This window comes from Panulirus ornatus, chromosome 29 (assembly GCF_036320965.1).
Source record: "Panulirus ornatus isolate Po-2019 chromosome 29, ASM3632096v1, whole genome shotgun sequence".
In the NCBI taxonomy this organism is placed as follows: Eukaryota; Metazoa; Arthropoda; class Malacostraca; order Decapoda; family Palinuridae; genus Panulirus; species Panulirus ornatus.
The window spans coordinates 5,945,405-5,969,633 of NC_092252.1; the positions used below are offsets into that span (position 1 = coordinate 5,945,405).

The 24,229-nt window shown below is 40.8% G+C and overlaps 1 protein-coding gene across 14 annotated transcripts in view; it reads right to left on the minus strand.

The window, feature by feature from the left end:
* Positions 1-2,046: 2,046 nt before the first annotated feature.
* Positions 2,047-24,229, minus strand: part of LOC139758043 (uncharacterized) — a 77,092-nt gene continuing 54,909 nt past the window's right edge. For 10 of the 14 annotated variants that reach the window (XM_071679065.1, XM_071679062.1, XM_071679058.1 and 7 more), the window contains one exon: positions 2,047-6,519. In XM_071679065.1, the coding sequence (XP_071535166.1) occupies positions 2,765-6,519 (3,755 nt within the window). In that variant the 3' untranslated portion in view covers positions 2,047-2,764. Of the gene's footprint in view, positions 6,520-12,065; positions 12,350-12,396; positions 12,491-18,062; positions 18,150-24,019; positions 24,037-24,229 lie in introns of those variants that run through there. The other 4 variants (XM_071679069.1, XM_071679068.1, XM_071679072.1 and 1 more) reach the window with 4 other exon arrangements.

Sequence of the window (24,229 nt, forward strand, 5' to 3'; positions counted from 1 at the left end):
TGTATGTACAACTGCTTCTCCCATCTCAGTGAAGTGCCTTCAGGAATAAATGAACAATGACCTCATTTGCACACATCCATTCTGCTCATGTATAATGCACTGAAACCAGTGCCTACCATCTTCAGCCAAATCCCACAAATCATTCCATTGTATAACATGACCACTTTATATTATGGGAGACTTTTTTAGGCTCACAAAGGTATCTTTTTTTTGCAGGGTAACCTTGAGTGAAATGAGTCCAGTAACACATCAATAATTAGCTTAAAGGATCATGGTCACTTCACACATCCTTAATGCAAATGCACCTTCACCAAAAACCACATGACCCTCCTCCCTTCCTTCCCACAAACATACCACACTTTCCTGGTGAAAATTCTGAACAGCTTTCTGTAACTTTCCATTTACTCCATTTATTTTTAGCACCTCAGACAAGGCCTCTCATCAACTCTATCATACGCTTTCTCCAGATCCATATATGCCACATACAATATGCTCTTTCCTAAAAACACTTAGTCCACACATCCTTTACCTCTCCTGAAGCCATCACATTGCTCCTCTCTATTCAGATGTTCTGCGCATACCCCCACCCTCACAGACACCACTCTCCCATACTCCCATATACCTCACCAGGTATACACAACACACTTATAAACCAATAATTTGAACATTTCCATATGTTTCCCTTGCCCTCATAACAGAGCTCTATACATGCATTCTGCCAGTCCTCAGGCAGATGAAGAATAAACCTCATCTGCTCACAACCATTCTCTAACAGTCATGTATAATGCAATGAAACTAGTCTCCTACCTACAATCAAGCCCCACAGATCCTTCTGGGGTTTCTCCCAGTCACTTCATATGCCCTCGTTCAGTCCGCTGACAGCACATCAATCCACATTGCTCTGTTCACTCTATCCAGTGCATGCCTTTCAATCCTCCTGCATGTTCAGTCCCCAAGTGGTCAAAATCTTTTTCACTGCATCCTTCCATCTCCAATTTGGTTCCCCCTTCTCCTACTCATGCATATAGCCTCTTTTTCAACATCTCTTATTCCTTCCATATGTTCAAACCATTTCAGCATATCCTCTTCAGCTCTCTCAACTTCACTCCTCTTATTACCACATCTCTCTCTCTCTCCCTTTTATTACTCATTACGTTAAACCACCTTGCACCACATATTGTTCTTAAACATTTCATTTCCAACAGATTCACTCTCTATACCCCTTGCCTAGGATCCACACAACAATGTTGCAACTATTATCATTCAAAAATACCAAAATGTATAGGCACATATTATGGTGATTACAACAATAAAAACATAATGATCATTCCATCAAAATATGAAGTGGAAAAAAATCACAAGAAAACAAACCATGCGACAACATTGTTCAGAGTTATCTATAATACTGATGCCACAGCTTATCCATGGCTATTTTTACTTTTTTACTGTTTATTTCTCATTCTGTAAAGATTAAAATGCATAACACAACTTGAAAGGGATTACAAAAGAATAGACAAAAAAATCTATGAAGGGTTAATAACATGGATACAAGTCTCTTTTACATTTGAAATTCCATTCCAAAAATTTTCTCTTCATTAACCTATATACTATGCTTAGCTCATAGTTCGTTGTTTATCTTAAGTTCCTACTATCCTCAAATCTTTGTTAGTTTTTTCACGTACTCATAAATATGTCTGCTTGGCTCTTAAAGAAATTAAGTACAACTATTGGATCTAGGAGTAAGGTATTCTATATCTGGTCACCATCTCATATCATCTGCAATTATTGCTGACAAATTGTTAATATCTACAATTTATTCTCTCTTCTTAATTTCTAAGTTCCTCTTCAAAAAATTTCCTTTACATTACATTGTACACTCAGCTTCATTCGTAATTCCTTACCTTCCTAAATCCCTACTATCTTCTTGGCTTCCATTTTTTAACCGTTTCATCCAACTTGAATTTCCTCTTCATTTCCTTTTATACTCTCCCATTTTCCATTAATTTGTACAATGTGAACCTTTATTGGTAAAAAATAAAATATCAGTGTCCATTCTAATTTATTTCCACATTTATAGAAAATATATAAAACTATATACAAAGATTTGTACATTCACTTTACAAAATCAAATCATTTGGTAAAAAATACAAGAAAAGGCATTCTTAAGATGAGAACTGAATAGAACTAATGCATTACTCAAGTTATAGTTGCACAACAGTAAGCTATGTTTATGAAATCTTCCTTCTATGTCGTTTCTCATAAGGAATGTATTTGCACAGAAAGATTTTAATTCAGTTGACTGAACAAAGTGAATTATTCAAAATTCTATAGAGTTTATATCAATGTACACATTCTATTCAGTCATCCATATACAAAATTTTTTTTTACATAATTTACACAACTCAACAAGTCCTTATTTTTGTTGTTCTTTTGGCACTCCAAAACAATGAAACATCAAAATAATACATTTGGTATAAAAAATGTATAACTACAGTCCAGAAACAAAAATACATACATATAAGGAGATCTTTCGTATACATTACAGTTCTAGCATTTTCAATGCACACTCAGGTTTGTACACTTTGACAAGAAAACTTAATGCCATTTTTGTCCAGTCCTAGAGATGATGAACTGCAGCAAAATTTTGCTGTCTGCTCCTCACTGATGACCACTGCAAAAAAAAAATTAAAAGTAATGTTTTAATTGCACCACATGCCCAGCACTAACTTTGGAACCTATAAAAGTGCCATATCACCCTCAACAATTACCTGGGCATATTCAGAGTCTTTGCAGGACCAAGAGAAAGAACATCACTGACACCCCATTGCTGTAAAGTCATATGACCATTTCTCAAGTTTTCCAAGGTTAGTATAGGAATACCAACCACACCACCAGCACCTCGGTTCTGGAGGTTTGTTAGAGGAAGGAATGAACGGATTCCCAGGGCTGCCATACGTTGCACATTGACAGGATTCCTTAAGTCTACTATAGGGATAGCTACATCCCCAGCGGATAGTTGTATCTGGTGAAACTGTTGGTAATGATGTTGTTGCCCTTTTTGAGTAGAAAATCCTGCAGTGCATAAGTGGCACTTAAAAGGCATACGGGACTGTGTCTGTTGTTGATGAACACGACTATGATCTGCCAACAAAGCAGCTGTTGGAAAAGAGCGGTCACACTGGTGGCATTTGTGTCGAGTACCCTGAGCACCAGAGGAGGGCACATCCTGAGTTAAATCCACAGTGGGGGGACGAGGAGGACGTTCTAAACTACTGTTTGAACCACCACCTCGAGAAGCAGGTGCTTGAGGTACAGCAAAACCATCTCTATCTCGTTCTCTCCCACCTGCTTCCCGTTCTCTTTGTGTTGGAGGGTGCACAGATATAGCTGATGATAAATTCAGCTCCTGTGCTGTAGGTAAGCGGCGATCATCTCGTCCTCCAGCACCATCCTGGCGTTCACCAGCAGCTGGTGTAACAGTGATCCCACGTGAAGCAAGGAGATTGGCAACAGCCCCAGCCTCAGGTCCTCCACGCTCTCCACGTGCTGGGGCATCTTTATTACTACCAGATGCTCTGACACTTAAAGTAATGGAATCACTGAGGTTAATAGTGGACTCTGTGGTTGATGGAACTGCCCCACGCTGCTGGCTACCAGGAGCTGCAGACCCTCCCTGTACATTGGATATTACAGGTAGACCATCACTGCGGTTTGCCACTGCAATAATTTGACATTCATTATCCTTCTGACGTGATGGCACATTGATGTCTTCCCGACGAGCAGTTTTACTTGGTGAGTGACCAGCAGCTCCCAAAAGCTGCCTCTTCCCAGCTGCATTTTGTTGTTGAGGTGAAGCTTGTCTTTGACCTGGGTACATTGTTTGATGCATACGTTGCAGAGGAGGCATCATACCTCCACGTCCTCCAGGTGCTGGCATAAGAGGCGGTGGAAGGATGGATGATGTTGGAGGACGACCAGGTCCACGCGAGGGCTGCAGGTGAGCTGCCTGATGAAGAGGAGGTCGACCCACATGACCCATGAGGGGTGGTCTTCCTCGTACACGTGGTGGTGGACTAGGCCGGTATGGCAATGGAACACCTGGGGGCAGAGGGGCACGTAAAGGACCTGACATATTTGTGTTTGCCATACTAGTACCTGCTAAACTTGCATAACTCCCAGTACCACTGTATCCTGCACCCTGTGACCACTGATTGCCATACCTAGACATCATACCTCCAACTGCAGCCTGACTAGCAGTTGTTGTTGCCATCATGTGCGAACTAGTTGTCGGTGCCATGAGATTGTTAGCAATAGTAAGACGAGGCACCTCAGCTTGCTGTTGTTGTTGCTGCTGCTGTTGCTGTTCACCAGCTTGTTGTGGTGAAAGCTGTGACTGCATCTGCTGCTGCAGTGGTGAAACAGCAGGTGGCGTTGGGCCTTTGTGGAGTGAAGGCGAAGTTGGCTGCTGATTTGGGCTAGTGATGGGACTGGTTGCTAAGGCTCTAAATGATGTGTCTGAAGGAGGAGGTGTTGGTTGTCCACTAGAAGAAGTGGGTGTGCCTGAGTTAGAGCCCCGGGAACTAAGGTGAGATGGAGTAGCTGGTCCCCCACTATGAGGTGAAGGTCCTCCACTATGAGGTGACCCATCCAGCTGACCAGTCTGTGACCCAGACTGTGACCCTTGTTGTGAACCTGGCTGAGAGTCCTGTTGGGAACTCTGAGAGGACTGACCACTATTATTCAGGTATTCCAACTCAGACAAAAGATCATTTGCAACCCCAGAAGCTTGCTGTTGCTGATCCTGTGGTGAAGATAGCTGTGACTGATCTTGCTGCTGCTGCTGAGACTGATCTTCATTATCATCCTGGCTCTGACCAGTGAAGGAATCATTAAGACATAGTTGTTCAAAGCTTCCCTGGCGGTCATGCTTTTCTGGTGATTCCTGACCCAAAACTGCCTGACTAAATAACCCATCTTCCCCATCACCCTCACTTGTCCCACCATTAACAGGAGGACTGGAGGCACTCTTTTCTGGTGGAGTGTCACTTGTAGGATAAGTAGTATTGGTTGTTCCTTCTGTTCTACCTGCCCAAGCACTGCTTTCACTGGCAGTTTCTGCTGCTGTTGCTCCTGCCATGGCAGCGGCTATCCTTGGTCCAGATTCGTAATCACTGAACCAATCACTGGTGGGGAATGACTCAAACTGTGGCTGATAAGTTGAGGATGGAGCTTCACTTGGTCCAGCACCACCAAATCCGAGATCTTGCTCACCAAACCCTGAACTAAAACCACTGTTACTATTATCACTTTGGATATTGCTGGCAGAAGCTTCCTGATAATCTCCCTGTGCCTCTTTTTGCTGTGACGAAGTAGCCTCTTCTTTCTCCTGGTCTTGTTCCTGCTGCTCAGAACTGTCCTGTTGAGAATCCTGCTCCTCCTGCTCGTAATCCTGCTCCTTCCCACTATCCAGGTCGTCATGCCCAGGTGATGAGTCTTGTTCTAATTGTTCCTCTGTACCCTGAGGTTCTGTTGGTGACCTACTGCTTTCCTGTTCTCCTTCACTCTCACCTCCACTTTCCGCTTTCTCCTCAGGTAGACTACCCTCTTCTCTACCATCTACCTCTTCCTGCTCTCGAGTTTTAGCTTCCAGTCTCTTTCGTGCCTGACAACTGTTTTGGCTGTCACTCATGCCCTCGTTGCTAACGATACGCACTTCTCTTCGTTTACGGCCACGTCCACGACCCACTTTGGAAATCTTGAGCTTCAGCTTGATACCTGAACCACGTCTCCTTCGAGATGACTCCACTTTGGCCTTCTTCAACACTGCTGCACTTAGGCGTACTAGTCGCACTTTTACAGTCCGTTGACGAACGTGACCCAAATGATGAGCCTCAAAATCTCTCTCACTTGCAAACTGATTTATTCTACAATGAACGCACCATAAATCTACTTTTTCTCCTTTATGAGATTCTCCACTGTCTGAAATAAATTTGCGTCTTTCTTGCTTCTGGATTTCTGTTCCTCTGAGGTGGGGATGTGGTGTAACAATTGCTGAACGTCCAGTAACAAGCTGCTGAGTTCTTGATGACCCAACTGACACACCTACCACATGGCAGGTGCTGAAGTGGTGGGCAAGGAGTGTCTGACTAGGGAAAACAGCTGGGCACAAATGGCAAGTTTGTACGAGCACATGGGCATGAAAGAGTGCCAAGTGATCACGGAGGAGTGCCACATCCTGGAATGCTGCTCCACACACCCAGCATTGACCACCTTCCCCACCTTGTTGTTGTGCACCTACAGCGTTTTGCTGTTGATGCACAGGAGTATATGAATTCTGAGCAAAGTACTGTTGTTGCTGAGAATAATAAACTTGCTGCTGCTGATACACTTGCTCTTGGTAAAAGGACTGCTGATGGTACTGGAATCCCTGGTATTGATACTGTGGATAGTAACTCTGCTGGTACTGTTCACTCAGTGCATACGTCCAGTGATTCACTGCACCGTTCCTTGTGAGATCACCTGCAAACAAAATGTTTCATGTTATAAAACACTCTAACATGCACCATAGTACTTAATACTAACCAAATGATCTACATCTAAAATTAATTGTGAGAAAGAAAACTTTTTGGTAAATGAACTGTATACTGCCTACAATGATTATCCAAGAACAAAAAGAAACTCTCCTACATAGTCAACATACTCCACAATGATTACATATAAACACTCAGTCTGACTTTTATATCCTGAAAGGAAGAGTAGGTATAGTAACATATAATGATGCTACAGAGGAAAGCATCATAAAGTTGTCTGACTGAACAAGTTCTTTGCTGTAAGAATTGTGTTTCCAAAAAACTCACAAAAATATACATTTTCATTCCAGAACTGAGTATTCTGTTCCCTGTTTATTCCATGACAGATGTGTCAAAAGTCAAAATTTGGATGTAATTCAAATTGACATAGAGATCTTAATCTTACAGAATTTTTATTTTTTGTTTGATCTCCATTTCCTAAGTAAGCGAGGTAGTGCCAAGAACAGAAGAAAGGCCACATCTGCTCACATCCATTCTCTAGCTGTCATATGTAACACACCTAAACCACAACTCCCCATCCACAACCAGGCATAAGAGACTTTTCCATGGTTTACCCTGGATGCTTCATATGCCCTGGTTCAGTCAACTGACAGTAAATGGCAAATATGTATGAATATACATATATATTTCTTTCTTTCAAACTTCGCCATTTCCCGCGTTAGCGAGGTAGCGTTAAGAACAGAGGACTGGGCCTCTGAGGGAATATCCTCACCTGGCCCCCTTCTCTGTTCCCTCTTTCTTTTACACATCTCCCACTCATTTGCATTATTTCCCTGCAAAAATCGTCTAAATGCCTCTCTCTTCTCTTTCACTAATAATCTTACTTCTTCATCCCACCACTCACTACCCTTTCTAATCTGCCCACCTTTCACGCTTCTCATGCCACAAGCATCTTTTTAGCGCAAGCCATCACTGCTTCCCTAAATACATCCCACTCCTCCCCCACTCCCCTTACATCCTTTGTTCTCACCTTTTTCCATTCTGTACTCAGTCTCTCATGGTACTTCCTCACACAAGTCTCCTTCCCAAGCTCACTTACTCTCATCACTCTCTTCACCCCAACATTCTCTCGTCTTTACTGAAAACCTCTACAAATCTTCATCTTTGCCTCCACAAGATAATGATCAGACATCCCTCCAGTTACACCTCTCAGCACATTAACATCCAAAAGTCTCTCTTTCACGTGCCTATCAATTAACACATAATCCAATACCGCTCTCTGGCCATCTCTCCTACTTACATACGTATACTTATGTGTATCTCTCTTTTTAAACCAGTATTCCCAATCACCAGTCCTTTTTCAGCACTCAAATCTACAAGCTCTTCACCATTTCCATTTACAACACTGTACACCAATTATTCCCTCAACTGCCAATTTACTAACCTTTGCATTCAAATCACCCATCACTATAACTGGTCTCGTGCATCAAATGTACTTACACGCTCATTCAGCTGCTCCCAAAACACTTGCCTCTCATGATCTTTCTTCTCATGCCCAGGTGCATATGCACCAATAATCACCCATCTCTCTTCATCCACTTTCAATTTTACCCATATCAATCTAGAGTTTACTTTCTTACACCCTATCACAAACTCCCACCACTCCTGTTTCAGGAGTAGTGCTACTCCTTCCCTTGTTCTTGTCCTCTCACTAACCCCTGACTTTATTCCCAAGACATTCCCAAACTTCTTCCCCTTTACCCTTCAGGTTCATTTCACTCAGAGCCAGAATATATATATATATATATATATATATATATATATATATATATATATATATATATATATATATATATATATATTATCCCTGGGGATAGGGGAGAAAGAATACTTCCCACGTATTCCCTGCGTGTCGTAGAAGGCAACTAAAAGGGAAGGGAGCGGGGGGCTGGAAATCTTCCCCTCTTTCTTCTTTTTTTTTTTTTCCAAAGGAAGGAACAGAGAAGGGGGCCGGGTGAGGATGTTTCCTCAGAGGCCCAGTCCTCTGTTCTTAACGCTACCTCGCTGAGGCGGGAAATGGCGAATAGTATGAAAGAAAGAATATATATATATTTTTTTTTTTTTTTTTTTTTTTTTTTTATACTTTGTCGCTGTCTCCCGCGTTTGCGAGGTAGCGCAAGGAAACAGACGAAAGAAATGGCCCAACCCCCCCCATACACATGTACATACACACGTCCACACACGCAAAATATACATACCTACACAGCTTTCCATGGTTTACCCCAGACGCTTCACATGCCTTGATTCAATCCACTGACAGCAAGTCAACCCCTGTATACCACATCGCTCCAATTCACTCTATTCCTTGCCCTCCTTTCACCCTCCTGCATGTTCAGGCCCCGATCACACAAAATCTTTTTCACTCCATCTTTCCACCTCCAATTTGGTCTCCCTCTTCTCCTCGTTCCCTCCACCTCCGACACATATATCCTCTTGGTCAATCTTTCCTCACTCATTCTCTCCATGTGCCCAAACCACTTCAAAACACCCTCTTCTGCTCTCTCAACCACACTCTTTTTATTTCCACACATCTCTCTTACCCTTACGTTACTTACTCGATCAAACCACCTCACACCACACATTGTCCTCAAACATCTCATTTCCAGCACATCCATCCTCCTGCGCACAACTCTATCCATAGCCCACGCCTCGCAACCATACAACATTGTTGGAACCACTATTCCTTCAAACATACCCATTTTTGCTTTCCGAGATAATGTTCTCGACTTCCACACATTCTTCAAGGCCCCCAGAATTTTCGCCCCCTCCCCCACCCTATGATCCACTTCCGCTTCCATGGTTCCATCTTCTGCCAGATCCACTCCCAGATATCTAAAACACTTCACTTCCTCCAGTTTTTCTCCATTCAAACTCACCTCCCAATTAACTTGACCCTCAACCCTACTGTACCTAATAACCTTGCTCTTATTCACATTTACTCTTAACTTTCTTCTACCACACACTTTACTATCCCTGGGGATAGGGGAGAAAGAATACTTCTCACGTATTCCCTGCGTGTCGTAGAAGGCGGCTAAAAGGGAAGGGAGCGGGGGGCTGGAAATCCTCCCCTCTCGTTTTTTAATTTTCCAAAAGAAGGAATAGAGAAGGGAGCCAAGTGAGGATATTCCCTCAAAGGCTCAGTCTTCTGTTCTTAACACTACCTCGCTAACGCGGGAAATGGCGAATAGTATGAAAAAAAAAAAAAAATATATATATATATATATATATATATATATATATATATATATATATATATATATATACATACATACATACACAAACATATACAAATATACACATGTACATATTCATATTTGCTTGCCTTCATCCATTCCTGTCGCTAGCCTGCCCCACAGGAAACAGCATCACTAACCCCTGCTTCAGCAAGGTAGCACTAGGAAAAAGACCTATTCACACTCAGTCTCTAGCTGTCATATGTACTGCACTGAAACCACAGCTCCCTATTCACATCCAGGCTCCACAGACCTTTCCATGGTTTATCCCAGACACTTCACATGCTCTGGTTCAGTCCATTGACAGCATGTCGATCCCGGTATACCACATCGTTCCAATTCACTCTATTCTAAGCATGCCTTTCACCCTCCTGCATATTCAGGCCCTGATTGCTCAAAATCTTTTTCACTCCATCCCTCTACCTTCATGTAGCAAGATAGCACCAGGAAACAGAAGAGGAACAGATGAAAACAGCCTCATTTGCTTATATACATCCTCTAGTGGTCTATGGTTCCCCTCAACCACTTCCTATGCCCTGGTTAAGTTCGTTGACAGCACATCACCCACCGTATACCACATCAACCCAATCTGTTCTATCTCATGCATGCCTTACGCCCTCCTAAATGTCAATGTCCCGGTCACTCAAAGCATCAAAGCAGCACTAAAATGATGTACTACTCTCTACAGAATTTTGATGGCTGCTGACCAGCCAAGTTCATAAATTAAGACAAAAGATATGGAAATGCTGTCCTGAGTGGCCAGAAGTAGTTTATTGACTCACTATGCCACTATATATCTTGCCCAAAATTTTCAAAAGCCCAAGACATTACACAGCACACTAGCAATCAACTGCGACAAACATCCCATACTGTTTGTGGTACAGCAGAAGTCAAAAGGTTAAATTGGAAATATTACTGTATTCAATAATAAAAATGAAATGTCATAATTGCAAAATCACATTTTCTAATCCATTTCTTATTCTTTGCTATCAGATGAACTGGTTAAAAATTGGAACCATGGCCATATCAAATGTGCATCAAGTCCTTGAAGGTCTCCAGTAAATCTAAGCATTTTCAAAGAACATCACACCTTATATGAACCATGGTAAGTTTACAATACACATGCTCAGTTGTGTAATCCTGATAACCCTGGGGAAAAATTCAGGCCGAAACAGAATATGGCTTTTAGTGAAATAATAACTCGTTTATATTACAGAATATCTCATTTCATTTAGGAAAATAATATCTAATAGGCACATTTACAATTATCCCTAGAAACATAGGAGAAAGAATATTTTAAATAAATATCCTGTGTGCCAAAGAAGGCACATAAGAGGGGTATGGGGGCAGGGCTTAAAATCCTCCTTCCTTGTTATCAATTTTTACATGTAACAAAGGAAAAGGTCTTAAGAATTTTTCTAAGACTCAGTCATGTGTTCCAAACACTTCCTCACTAAGGCAGGTAATGGAGAATATATGAGACCTTTTTTACCCAAGTCTGTCAGATTTGAAAAGAAGAATCTAAATCTCAGTGCATCTATAAGAATTCATTTTAGTTAACGCAACGAATTTTGAACAGACATGACACCAACCAAAATTTAACCTACCCTAACCTAAGCTAGCCCAGCCTACTTAGGTTACTTTTGGTCTCAATATAGTGCAGGTTTCTTGCTTTAAACTATGTCAGGTTGTGTGATTTCTTGTCTTTCTTTGATTATTTTTTTATTTTAGTTCTTTCCCCAGCACTCCCTCCGACCATTACACACATGTAATTATGTCTTAAATCCTAAAATTTAATTATACTTTCTCACCCCAACTCTCATTTGCCCTCTTTTTCTTTCTCACAAGCTTGGTGTGTATGCTAAACCTGTGAGAAATCCGGTTTCTAACTCATTTTCTCTTATTCAAAGTCCTCCTCACCTGTGGATTTCACATAAATTGTACAATTAAGGAGATAGAGTGCATTTACTATATGTGCAAGTCATTCTTCCCTTAAAATATCACTTCTAACACCATACCAGTTGTCTGGTAAAATCATTTTTCTAGATTTTTTAAAAATGTCGCTCAGGGAAATAAATTGCCTAATTTTCGTCAATGTATAAAGGTAATTGTCTAAACTCTACTTTCTACGAAAAATTTGCAGGCTATTTCTCATTTCAAATTATTCCCAGTACAGTGTTACAAAATACTACACATGCATTTCGCTTTTTATTGCCAAATAAAGAGAGCAAACTTTACTTACCTTTCTCTCCTGCAGACTTTAAGCCTGAGGCGAGGACTGATTTTACAAGGTTCATAACTTGTTTCCCTCAAAAAATTCTGAACGTCTTGTACCTCTTCACTTTGACTTCTGCTCTTCCTTATGCAATAACCACTCTCAATTAATTTCCCAGTGAAGACAGTAGTAACTACATCTCGCTGAACTACGGCTGTCTTATTTTGTGATCATATCCCAATATCAGACGGTTTTTGACGTCTCGGACTTCGACCATCACCCCCTTATGAAATTCTCAACAGAATGCTGTATGGAATTCCAATACCACATAGGCTTTGATACCCTTAGCAGAACTTACGGCATGCTAAAATCCCTGAGGGAGTCTGGGGTGCCAACATCCCTAAATACAATGGTGATCGCTCGCTTCACCAGAATGCTGTGTGCGACAGGCTCACTTCCCCTTATCATTCCTTTACAGCAACTAAATTCCGCTTTCTGGTTAGTCGGCATCCCCCTAACTGATAATGCGAGGAAGATATTTTCTAAAAAAAATCATAAGAAAGTTATCTGTTTATCTATGAGGTTTGTGTAGCACTTTTAACTTAACAAGATTGTCTAAGCTGAATCGTACTTGAACCTTAACCCCAAAATCACCTCACGTCACAATGCTACGTTTTATTTGATTTTATCTACAAGACAACAGGATTTTGCCTTAGGCTAGTTATGAAAATCAAATCATCCTTATCATTTCTAATAATACTCTTCTTACCATACATGATATGTTGTTATCAAATACTGATCCCCAGCTAATGTACCCACTTCTGACTCCAGCTGATATTACGGCTAATTCTACCAGATGTTACCAACTGCTGACCCTTAACTGATGTCACCCACTGCAGATCCTTAGGCTTATCCTCTCCCATTCTGATCCCAGCCCATGATACCCACTGTACGTACACTCGGTAATATGCCATAATGAACACCCTTCCTACAACAGCAATGTAAAGTGTATACCATCGTCTGGTCTACATGTTAGGGGGTTATGCGATTATCAAGCAGACGAGTCAGACGTGTTAAGAGTATATTCAGATATTATACACTAAATCTGTCCAACCTTGATCTCTACACATTTACCTCATAAGGCTCTCATATACTGCTGTCTAGTCTCCTAACCTGTAATGTAAATGACCTAATGGAGTATGTTCAATTATACTTAAATTTGCCTGTCCATGATGTCTGTTTTGGATTGATGAGGCTCTAAGTTCATCTCTGTAACTTGCTTCATTTATCGTAGTCCTTATAATAGGAAATGACACAAAGTATGAAATATATCACGCCCTTTTTGTTAGTTTCGGGTAATGTGTTTTTTGTAATAACAACAACCCATCCTTCTATCTTTCTGCAAATGCAAAAGATATTTCTCGGATACAGTTCCGTCGATTCAGTGTTCGGTGTCTATACACTGTGTATGTCCTTTGAGGTTTCCACACAAATTTTGGAAGCAATTCCTTATCATAAGCTTCTGACACTACAGTCTTCTTTACTTATTTTTTTCATTATACTTTTCAATTATAACATATTTGTTTCGTCGTCTAAGACTGAATGTCTATATATTCGCCAATCATCTTTTACGTAAATTAGTTTCACATTATGATAAACTTCCATTTCATTAATTCTTACATATGTATAACTGAAGGTGTTTAAGAATATTCGACTAATGCTTATAACTTGACGTTGATGATCTCAATGACCTTGGCAGACCTAAACCCCAGATCAACAACCAACCAACCTTCCTCCAATACTGATATACTTCCAGATATGAACATATTCACATTAATGGCAAATACAGCTCTTAATATTCTTAACATTTTAAGTCTTTTGCATGTGACATCTTTTGTCCTTGATGCCACTGTTCTCATAGAGAACCTATTCATTGACCTTTCTTCCCTATATATTGTACAATCATGATAGTCAAGCTTTCTCAAACTGTTCACTTGCATATTCCTAAATTTCTCTTTTCCTTTTTTCTGCTTTTAACTCCGTTTTCCCTAACATATTTCTAATCCCACACACTTAAAACATTTTTCACTGATATTTTCTAGTTTACATACAATGGAAAACCAAACATACTTTATACACAAGTACGACATACACACACCTACTAACCAAAGTCAAATACACGTACATTTCTCTCAACTTTGTCATGTTAAAGTGGCTATCTTATTCAAGCCAGATTCTGTCCTATCTCATCCGCTCCAAACCCACTCATCATTATCCTCTTCTAGTCTTACATTCCATCCACTTAACGATTTCACTTCCCAACTGTTATGATCAGAATGCAAAATCTTGTGCCTTTTGATCTTTTGTTCCTCCAATACATGCTTCCATCATTGCCTGGTATTCCTTCTTCCTTATTGTCTCGCTCTCTAATATCTCCTGTCTACCTGCTTTCCATTTCCCCCCTCGCACTGCAAACACCATCCTGGCCTAACTCCACTTCACCCTCTGGGAGATAAATTAAGAATCCATCAGGCAGACACATTCTCATTAAATTAACGATCTAACGGACAAGGTTCTACATACTTCTAATGGCACCATACTTTATAGGAAAAACAATCAAATAATTTCCATTGTAATGAAAGTGTGCACCATCCACGTTTTTTTTTTTTATTTACGTAAAGTCACTTACAATAACCTCAACTGGCAACTCTTACACAACTTCCAACTAACCTCACTCGAAGTTGTAACACGGACGTATCCGACACATCATGCCACGCTCAAACCACCTACAAGCGCCTCTTCCACCAAAGTTATTATCTTTAAATGCTGAAGGAGATCTGCATCCCTATTATAACCATCAAGTGGATGTTTGAGAAGAGCAAGTTTTAGTGGCTTGGCAACTTCAACTGGTGGATGTATCACGATCCATACGAAGATAAAAAAGGGGATGAACCTAAACTCCATGGGATAAGCATTATCTCTTTTTAGCCGCAAGGAGTGAATTTATGTAGCTTCCCACCTGAAAAAATTGCACCGCTGGAATCTCTCCCAACGGCAAGTTGAAAATTAAACTTTGTCAAGCTGGGGAATGATCAAAATTAGACTGCCAAGTAATGAGATACCTATACACGTCGAACATGAGGTAGAATTCATTTAACAAGAAAAAATCCTTCGAGACAGTGTTATCGAACAGGCTTAACACATGCAGGTCACGTTAATGACAATAACATCATTTTTTTTCGATATATATATATATATATATATATATATATATATATATATATATATATATATATATATATATATATTGTAGTAGGTCGCGGTGATGCCCGTGATCTAGTACTTGCTGATAACCACGAGGGAAAATGAAACACGTTAAGTCCCAAATACACTTTCGTGTGATTATTACATCGTCTGTGGATGAAATAATCATACGAAAGTGCACTTGGGACTTATCGTGTTTCATTTTTCCTCGTGGTTATCAGCATATATATATATATATATATATATATATATATATATATATATATATATATATATATATATATATATATATATATATTCTTTTTCTTTCAAACCATTCGCCATTTCCCGCATTAGCGAGGTAGCGTTAAGAACAGAGGACTGGGCCTTTGAGGGAATATCCTCACCTGGCCCCCTTCTCTGTTTCTATATACAATAGAAATGAACATGCTTAGTAAAAATGGAAATAACTGTATACAAATGCTACTTTGCGATACAAGAACTTTATTTCATAAATGAAGCATGCTAATGACGGGTTATCTACTTCATAACTACAATTCAAAACAACCAATTTGAAAAAAAAAAAGTTAATATTATGTTTAATATAGCTCGGCATAATACCATTCATCTTCGCTACACACACGACATAAAACGGAAGAGTGACATGATTGCCAAACAAAAAACGGAAGACATCGACACTAATACCAAAAAAATAAATAAATAAATAGAAAATAAAAGATAAACTACATATAAAATAGACATTTTCAACTGACACAATAACAAAACCAAGAATGTTTTACAACCGAGCGGGCAAGCAGAGAACATCCAGCAAAGAACATGTAAAGAAAAAAAAAATCATGCACCAAAGCTCTGTGTATGAGTGGTGCTTTTTTCAAAGGTTCTTCACGGGCGAGCGGGTTTGGGTGGTGAGTGTGTATGGACAGTGACCAGGGGGTGAGGGAGTGTGCTCAACTGACGAGATAATTAGAACAGAGTGGCAAGAGTGAACACACATGATCCACACAGGAAACTTTAATGCTGGAATGATCTGTACTAGCTAACGAAGCTACCAGAGAATGAAAATTATTTATGTAATAAAGTTGAAACTAAATTTTTGAAATATCCAAGAGCTTATACTAGGGAGTGGGGGGGGGGGGGTGAAAAAGTTACAGTGATGGTAAATGTTTCTTTACTGCTGCGGTAAGGATAAATGGGCATAAATATATCAGTCCACGATACTTAAAAGAGGGGGAGGAGGAGGAGGAGGAGGAGGAGGGGGTACTTGAATCTTGTGTACTACTGAAGTGGAGACGATAACTCTTCTCTCCTTGATATGGGGTGTAGTAGGTGGAAAGATACAATACATCATACGTTTACGGAACACCATGTAAGAAAACAATACTGATATATGTTTCATGTATGATCCTAAATCTTAACTGCACATGACTTGTCTAACGCAAAGATGAAATTTAAACAAAGCTGAGTAATGATAGCAGTTATGAAAAGATCACTGTTCAAATGTGTTACATCTGTATTTGAAATAATTTCCATTCATATATATATATATATATATATATATATATATATATATATATATATATATATATTTTTTTTTTTTTCATACTATTCGCCATTTCCCGCGATATCGAGGTAGCGTTAAGAACAGAGGACTGGACCTTTAAGGGAATATCCTCACCTGGCCCCCTTCTCTGTTCCTTCTTTTGGAAAGTTAATATATATATATATATATATATATATATATATATATATATATATATATATATATATATATATATATATATGCTGACTACCTAAGTGAATACTTGTGAGTGAAGGAATTGTGCTGAACAGAGAGACATCATGCAGCTAAAGCGATGCCTTGTAACTGTGGCAAAACACGCATGTGTTAGCTAGGCTAGTAGTGTGGTGAAAGCTGAGGTGCTCCTGTGCTTGTAGAAGCTAGCTCTGTGTGGTTTGTATGTGCGCGTGGCGCACGATGGCGTTCGTGGTTTATGATTAATTTTTTCTTTCCTTTTTATCGTTTTTTTTTTTTTTTTTTGGCGGGCACTGTGGTCCTTATCTAGGTACTGAAGCGTTGCAAGTGATAATGCTTTCATGGACGGAGGATAAGAAGGGTCAGTTAGAGCAGACTAGCCATAATCTTTTTTATAGTCGGTGCTACAATCTATTCTGCTGGTGATAGCTACGACGAAAGGACGACTGTTATGGCTGATGTGTATTGTCGTTCACGTCAAATCACGAAATAGGTGAGGGTAGTTAAATACAGAGAGAATGAGAGAAGCTTAGATGGTTACTGGAAGGCTGATGAGCCTTTAACGTAGTTAAGAGGTGCAAAGTAGTTAAGGTGAATAATGCGACTTTAGGGTAATTTGGAGGTGTAAAGTAGCTAAATATTCGGGAGTTTAACTAAATGGAGGTGCAATTTGTTAACAGAAGTACAGGATACTTAATGTATGTGTGGGGAAAATTTAGTAGTGGTTGCTGTTGGGTCATTCAACATTTACGAACACTATCTAGACTGAACCATGGGGGAAACACTAGACCTGCGCATGAACATCAGGTCATTTTTGAAAAACCAAAAGAAAATACTGTGGATGAGAACACGCAAGGTAGTGATAAGGGATAAGGGAGCAAAAGACGTGCAAGGAGTAGTAGTAGTAGTAGTAGTAGTAGTAGTAGTAGTAGTAGTAGCAGTGGTAGGAGTAGCAGTAGTAGTAGTAGTGGTGGTGGTGGTGGTGGTGGTGGTAGAAGAGGTAGTACCTTGTGGTGGTGCAGATGAGTTCTCCTGGCACGACCCAGCGGGGTGGAACCGCATATAACCGACCCTACAGCTACACTATCACAAACCTGCAAAGTACACACGACATGTAGGAGGACAAGAGGCACCACAGACGGACGAAGAGATGGGAGGAGGGGGGGGGGGGAACAGGGTAGGACCACTGGAAAAGGGAGAAGGGGTAAGGTGGGGAAGGAATGGATTGTTAGCAGAAACAAGATCAGCACAAGATAAGCTGCGTAGATACAGGGCACTGGTTACGATAGGGCTGCAGAGAGAGAGAGAGAGAGAGAGAGAGAGAGAGAGAGAGAGAGAGAGAGAGAGAGAGAGAGAGAGAGAGAGTTAGGTTAGGATTACATGATACGCTGCAATACAGCATTTGGGGTAAGCCATACTAGGAGAGATGGTGCACTGTCTGCTATAAAGGCAAGGGAAGGGAAAGACTCTCAGCATTCTGGGAGGGACACTAAAACTCCTTCCCTAATGTTGATCTGACAAACTTGGAAAATTCATTACATCTAGTTTCCAGATTAACAAAACTTAATCTGCGCCTTTTTCTCATAATTCTGGTTCCGGTCAGTTTTATCGTGCTCTAGTGCCTCTTCCCTGAATACAAAAAAAAAAAAAAAAAAGAAAAAATCCATTACTGAAACGCAAACGTTCCTGGAGAGGGATAAGTCCGTGTACTAAAGGCAAAAAAGAAAAAAATACTTCCTGGAACCAGGCAAAAACAAAACAAAAAAAATACTTCCTGGAACCAGGCAAAAAAAAAAAAATACTTCCTGGAACCAGGCAAAAAAAAGCTACTTCTTTTGAGAAAGGAAAAAAAAAAAAGCTCATGAAAACTGTATTACAATATGGAAATATTCCACAAAACACAATACTCCATTAGAGGGTCAAGAAAATAAAAAAAAAAAAAAAAAGGGGGAGGTTCCACATAAGAAGCAAATATCTGGATAAAAACTTGTCCATACATCTTGGCATTAAAAATGTACAGGAAAAATAATATAAAGTCATGATACATCTTGTGAAAAGTCAAAAAAATAAATAAATAAAATATAAACAAAATCTTAATGGTCTGAGACAGATAGAACATCCACCTTGCATGACAGCTGTCGACGAAGCTTCGATTAGGTTTCATTCACTAAGTAATCTATCATGGACTCGTTTACTGATAAGGTTTCTCAAGGATTCTACCACCTCTTTCTCACAACCGAATGATAGTGATAGCGATCATCTTCACAAATATCTGATGACTCTCACATCTCTCTCTCTCTCTCTCTCTCTCTCTCTATATATATATATATATATATATATATATATATATATATATATATATGGTGTGGGAGGCAAGTTGTTAGAAGCAGTGAAAAGTTTTTATCGAGGACATAAGGCATGTGTACGTGTAGGAAGAGAGGAATGTGATTGGTTCTCAGTGAATGTAGGTTTGCGGCAGGGGTGTGTGATGTCTCCATGGTTGTTTAATTTGTTTATGGATGGGGTTGTTAGGGAGGTGAATGCAAGAGTTTTGGAAAGAGGGGCAAGTATGAAGTCTGTTGGGATGAGAGAGCTTGGGAAGTGAGTCAGTTGTTGTTCGCTGATGATACAGCGCTGGTGGCTGATTCATGTGAGAAACTGCAGAAGCTGGTGACTGAGTTTGGTAAAGTGTGTGAAAGAAGAAAGTTAAGAGTAAATGTGAATAAGAGCAAGGTAATTAGGTACAGTAGGGTTGAGGGTCAAGTCAATTGGGAGGTAAGTTTGAATGGAGAAAATCTGTGGAGAAAATCTGGAGGAAGTAAAGTGTTTTAGATATCTGGGAGTGGATCTGGCAGAAGATGGAACCATGGAAGCGGAAGTGGATCATAGGGTGGGGGAGGGGGCGAAAATCCTGGGAGCCTTGAAGAATGTGTGGAAGTCGAGAACATTATCTCGGAAAGCAAAAATGGGTATGTTTGAAGGAATAGTGGTTCCAACAATGTTGTATGGTTGCGAGGCGTGGGCTATGGATAGAGTTGTGCGCAGGAGGATGGATGTGCTGGAAATGAGATGCTTGAGGACAATGTGTGGTGTGAGGTGGTTTGATCGAGTAAGTAACGTAAGGGTAAGAGAGATGTGTGGAAATAAAAAGAGCGTGGTTGAGAGAGCAGAAGAGGGTGTTTTGAAATGGTTTGGGTACATGGAGAGAATGAGTGAGGAAAGATTGACCAAGAGGATATATGTGTCGGAGGTGGAGGGAACGAGGAGAAGAGGGAGACCAAATTGGAGGTGGAAAGATGGAGTGAAAAAGATTTTGTGTGATCGGGGCCTGAACATGCAGGAGGGTGAAAGGAGGGCAAGGAATAGAGTGAATTGGAGCGATGTGGTATACCATACCGGGGTTGACGTGCTGTCAGTGGATTGAATCAAGGCATGTGAAGCGTCTGGGGTAAACCATGGAAAGCTGTATATTTGCGTGTGTGGACGTATGTATATACATGTGTATGGGGGTGGGTTGGGCCATTTCTTTCGTCTGTTTCCTTGCGCTACCTCGCAAACGCGGGAGACAGCGACAAAGCAAAAAAAAAAAAAAAAAAAAAAAAAAATGGAACAAATCACCACTGGAAACAGAAAATAAAACGGTGAGTACTTTCGTTTATTACATCCCCAGACAGAGGATGTAATAAACGAAAGTACTCACCTTTTTTTATTTTCTCTTTCCAGTGGTGATTGCTGCATATATATATATATAATATATATACATATATATATATATATATATATATATATATATATATATATATATATATATATATATATATATATATATATATGTATATCCACACAAATATAGTGCATATGAACGTGCACTTTTCATAGAACACACAATGCCCTCCAACAGCAAGGATTCGAACCTGGCACTATTTGCTTGATTGCTGGGCACGCTAACCACTCGGCTATGAGCGCTCCTAATAGGGAAATGACTATTCGATTACTAGTAATCGAATACCCTTCGTCTCACGTCTATGAGCAAAGGGGTATTGATTGGTCATATCCCATCAGGCTCATTTTATCAATTGTCAGCAATTTTACAGAACTTACCGTCACACGTGGAGGTATATGGTAAGCGTACCCAGCAATCATGCAAATGTGGCCGGGTTCGAATCCTTGCAGTCGGAGAGCATTACGTGTTCTATGAAAAGTGCACTATATTTGTGTTCATATACCTCCACTGTCATTCCCTACATGATCGACCCACCTCCACAATATTCACCAAACTCGGACATTTCATTTCAATTACATCCACCTCATCTGGTTTTTGCGTTCGAGACCTAAGATTCAAATCTATACAACGCCCTCGGGACTACTGTGCCTTCAGACACACCCATCTTTGCCCCAAGAGACACAAACCTCTCCTTCTACACTCTAATCATTGCAGCAACCATGAACTTCGTCTCCACCTCCCACCCACTGTCTCAATAGTTCCACCTGCTGCAGTGTTCAATGCCAGGTATCTGAAGCATTCCATCTCATCATGGTCCTCCCTGCTCGGACTTATACTATCTAGTTCATCAATTTAAAACCCTGAAAAGCTTACAAACTCAAGTCAGCCCTTGAGACACATGCATTTGAACCATTACACCTCGCAGTCATCAAAGTTGAATCCCGCAACACATTTCACAAAGACTAAACACCTCCCTGATCTCATACACTCGACTGCAAGAAACGTTATGTGTTTGAGAGAGAGAGAGAGAGAGAGAGAGAGAGAGAGAGAGAGAGAGAGAGAGAGAGAGAGAGAGAGAGAGAATATAGATCTTAAACAGCAACAAGAAACTCTGCAAAGGCCACACGCAAACAGTAAAAGCTCTCAAATCACATACACGCTTCAATCAAAAAGCTCACACCGCAATTTATCTTACGGTAGAGGCTCCAATCACAGACATATGTCCATATCCAGGATAAATCCTAAATTGAAAAATATGAAAAGGGTTAATAAAAGGGAGAAATAAGAAGAGAAGAGAGAGAAAAAAAATCAATTTTGGAGGAAGTGGAAAATCTACCTTGGAAAACGGGACAGGTCGTAAATGTGAGGACAGACACGAGGAGACAGGCAAGAGTTCCAAAGCTTTGCCGCGAAAGGGAAGAAGCAGATCTCACACAGGCTTACCCATGAGATGCTGACGGCCACATGGTAATCATGTGACGCAGTAGCTTGCCGGGTATTACGTGGTCTAGAGAAAGATGGTGAGACAGAAGCACCCAGCTATCAGGAGCAAAAACCAAAGTGATATGTACAGAAAAAAAAGGTTTGGTGAATCAACAATGTGGCGTAGGAAAAATGGATCAAGTTGTGAGGTTAGACTGTAAGACTTGATGTCAAACTAAAGCAAGGACGCAGAGGTAGAACCTCTGAAGATAGGAGAACAGTACTCCATATACAAGGACGAACCAGTCCTTTGTATAAGTGGAACAACTGTTCAGAAAAGAAGAATCCATGATGGCATCTGAGCAGGATTTCCAGTGTCTTAGAGGCAGACTTAGCTAGCTGCATAACGTTGAGGTTTCCGAAACAGATGTTGCAATGACACCATGCAAGTTCATTGTATTGAATGGTGGAATGACAGTCCATCAAAAGAGACTGGAAAGTTCTGAAGGGTTTAAGAACGAGAGATAAAGCAGAAATATGGGTTTTAGAAGCATTAAACTTAACTATTTTAAGTCTACAGAGGAAGTTGTGTCCTGACCTGACGTAGATCGAAAGAATGAAAGAGATCTGCGGGATGGGGAAGAATTCAGCGCTGAGTCTTCAGCATACGAGTCCATTTGGTTATCTTCTGCAGAAAGGCAATCGTCCATAAAAATAAAGAAGAGGAAGAACGTAGGAGACGGGAAAGAACCCTAAGGGACACCGCTGATGACAGAGAAAGCGGGAGAGGTTGATCCATCAACAACTACAAAGACAGAACGGCCCAAGAAGAAGCTACTTATGAGGCAACAAAATCAGGGAGGGAAGCCAATTGGGGAAAGCCTGGAAAATGAGATCTCTGTACCATACTCAGCAAAAGCTCTAGATATATCAAGAATTACAATAGGGTTCTCCAAAGTCTCTCATGGGATAATGACCATACATTAATAAGATAGAAAAGGATATTCTATGTCCTGGTCCCGTACAACAGGCGGGCTGGGACTGGAATAATCACAGACTCCTACTCTGAAACAGAATCGTGTTGAACATTAGAGATGATACTGAAAGGGGTAAGTGAGAACATCATTAGGCAGATGAAGAGCTGTAACTTAAATTGCAATAACCTAACTCAAACTGTGCGGACAAACGAACCTCAAAGCAAAGGTGCAACACAAAAGTCCAGTAGCAGCCAAACGGATCTTGGAAAGGCTTCGATTATGGGCCAGCAACACTCCAGCAGCCAGGCATGAAAACAGTACAAATCAACCAAGTGCATAACAACAAGGCAGGCCAATGGTGTGGGGGATATTGGCTGGGGCAAGCTAAGGGCGAAGGAAGGAAGGCTGGGGTAAGCCAGTGGTGTAAGATACAGGCTGGTGGTTCATGGAATAGGCCAACGGTGCACGGGGCAGGTTAGGGCAAAGTCAAGGGTGCAGGAGGCAGGTCATGAGTCTAGGGACAAGGTGGGGAAGGCCAAGAGTGCATTAGGGCAAAGTCAAGGGTGCAGGAGGCAGGTCATGAGTCTAGGGACAAGGTGGGGAAGGCCAAGAGTGCAAGGAGCAAGACAGGACAGGCCAGGGATGGCGGAGGAGGTGGTGGTATTGACAGTCAGTGGTGACTGCCACAGGTTGAGGGAACCATGGTCATTGTCACTGGTGGTAAAGACAGTTTAAAACGCATGAGAAAACAAGATGTGGTTGGTAATGGTCCCAAGGCCCCAAGGAAACACTGGGGTGACAGTTTATTTTGTACTATTATCAGTGATAGAGAGAGACCTACGTCATCTTTACATGTCCTTTACACGGGTTACTGCTCCATGGTCGTCACGGGGACACACACGTCACTGCTCGTCACAGGTACATACATCACTGCTATGTGTTCGTCACGTGGACGTATTTCCCCCCTCACGTCCTTAAACGACGTCCTGAAAATGCACCTATCAACTGAGTGCTTCTACCCCTAGGCAAGGAGGGTATATGTGTCTACGAT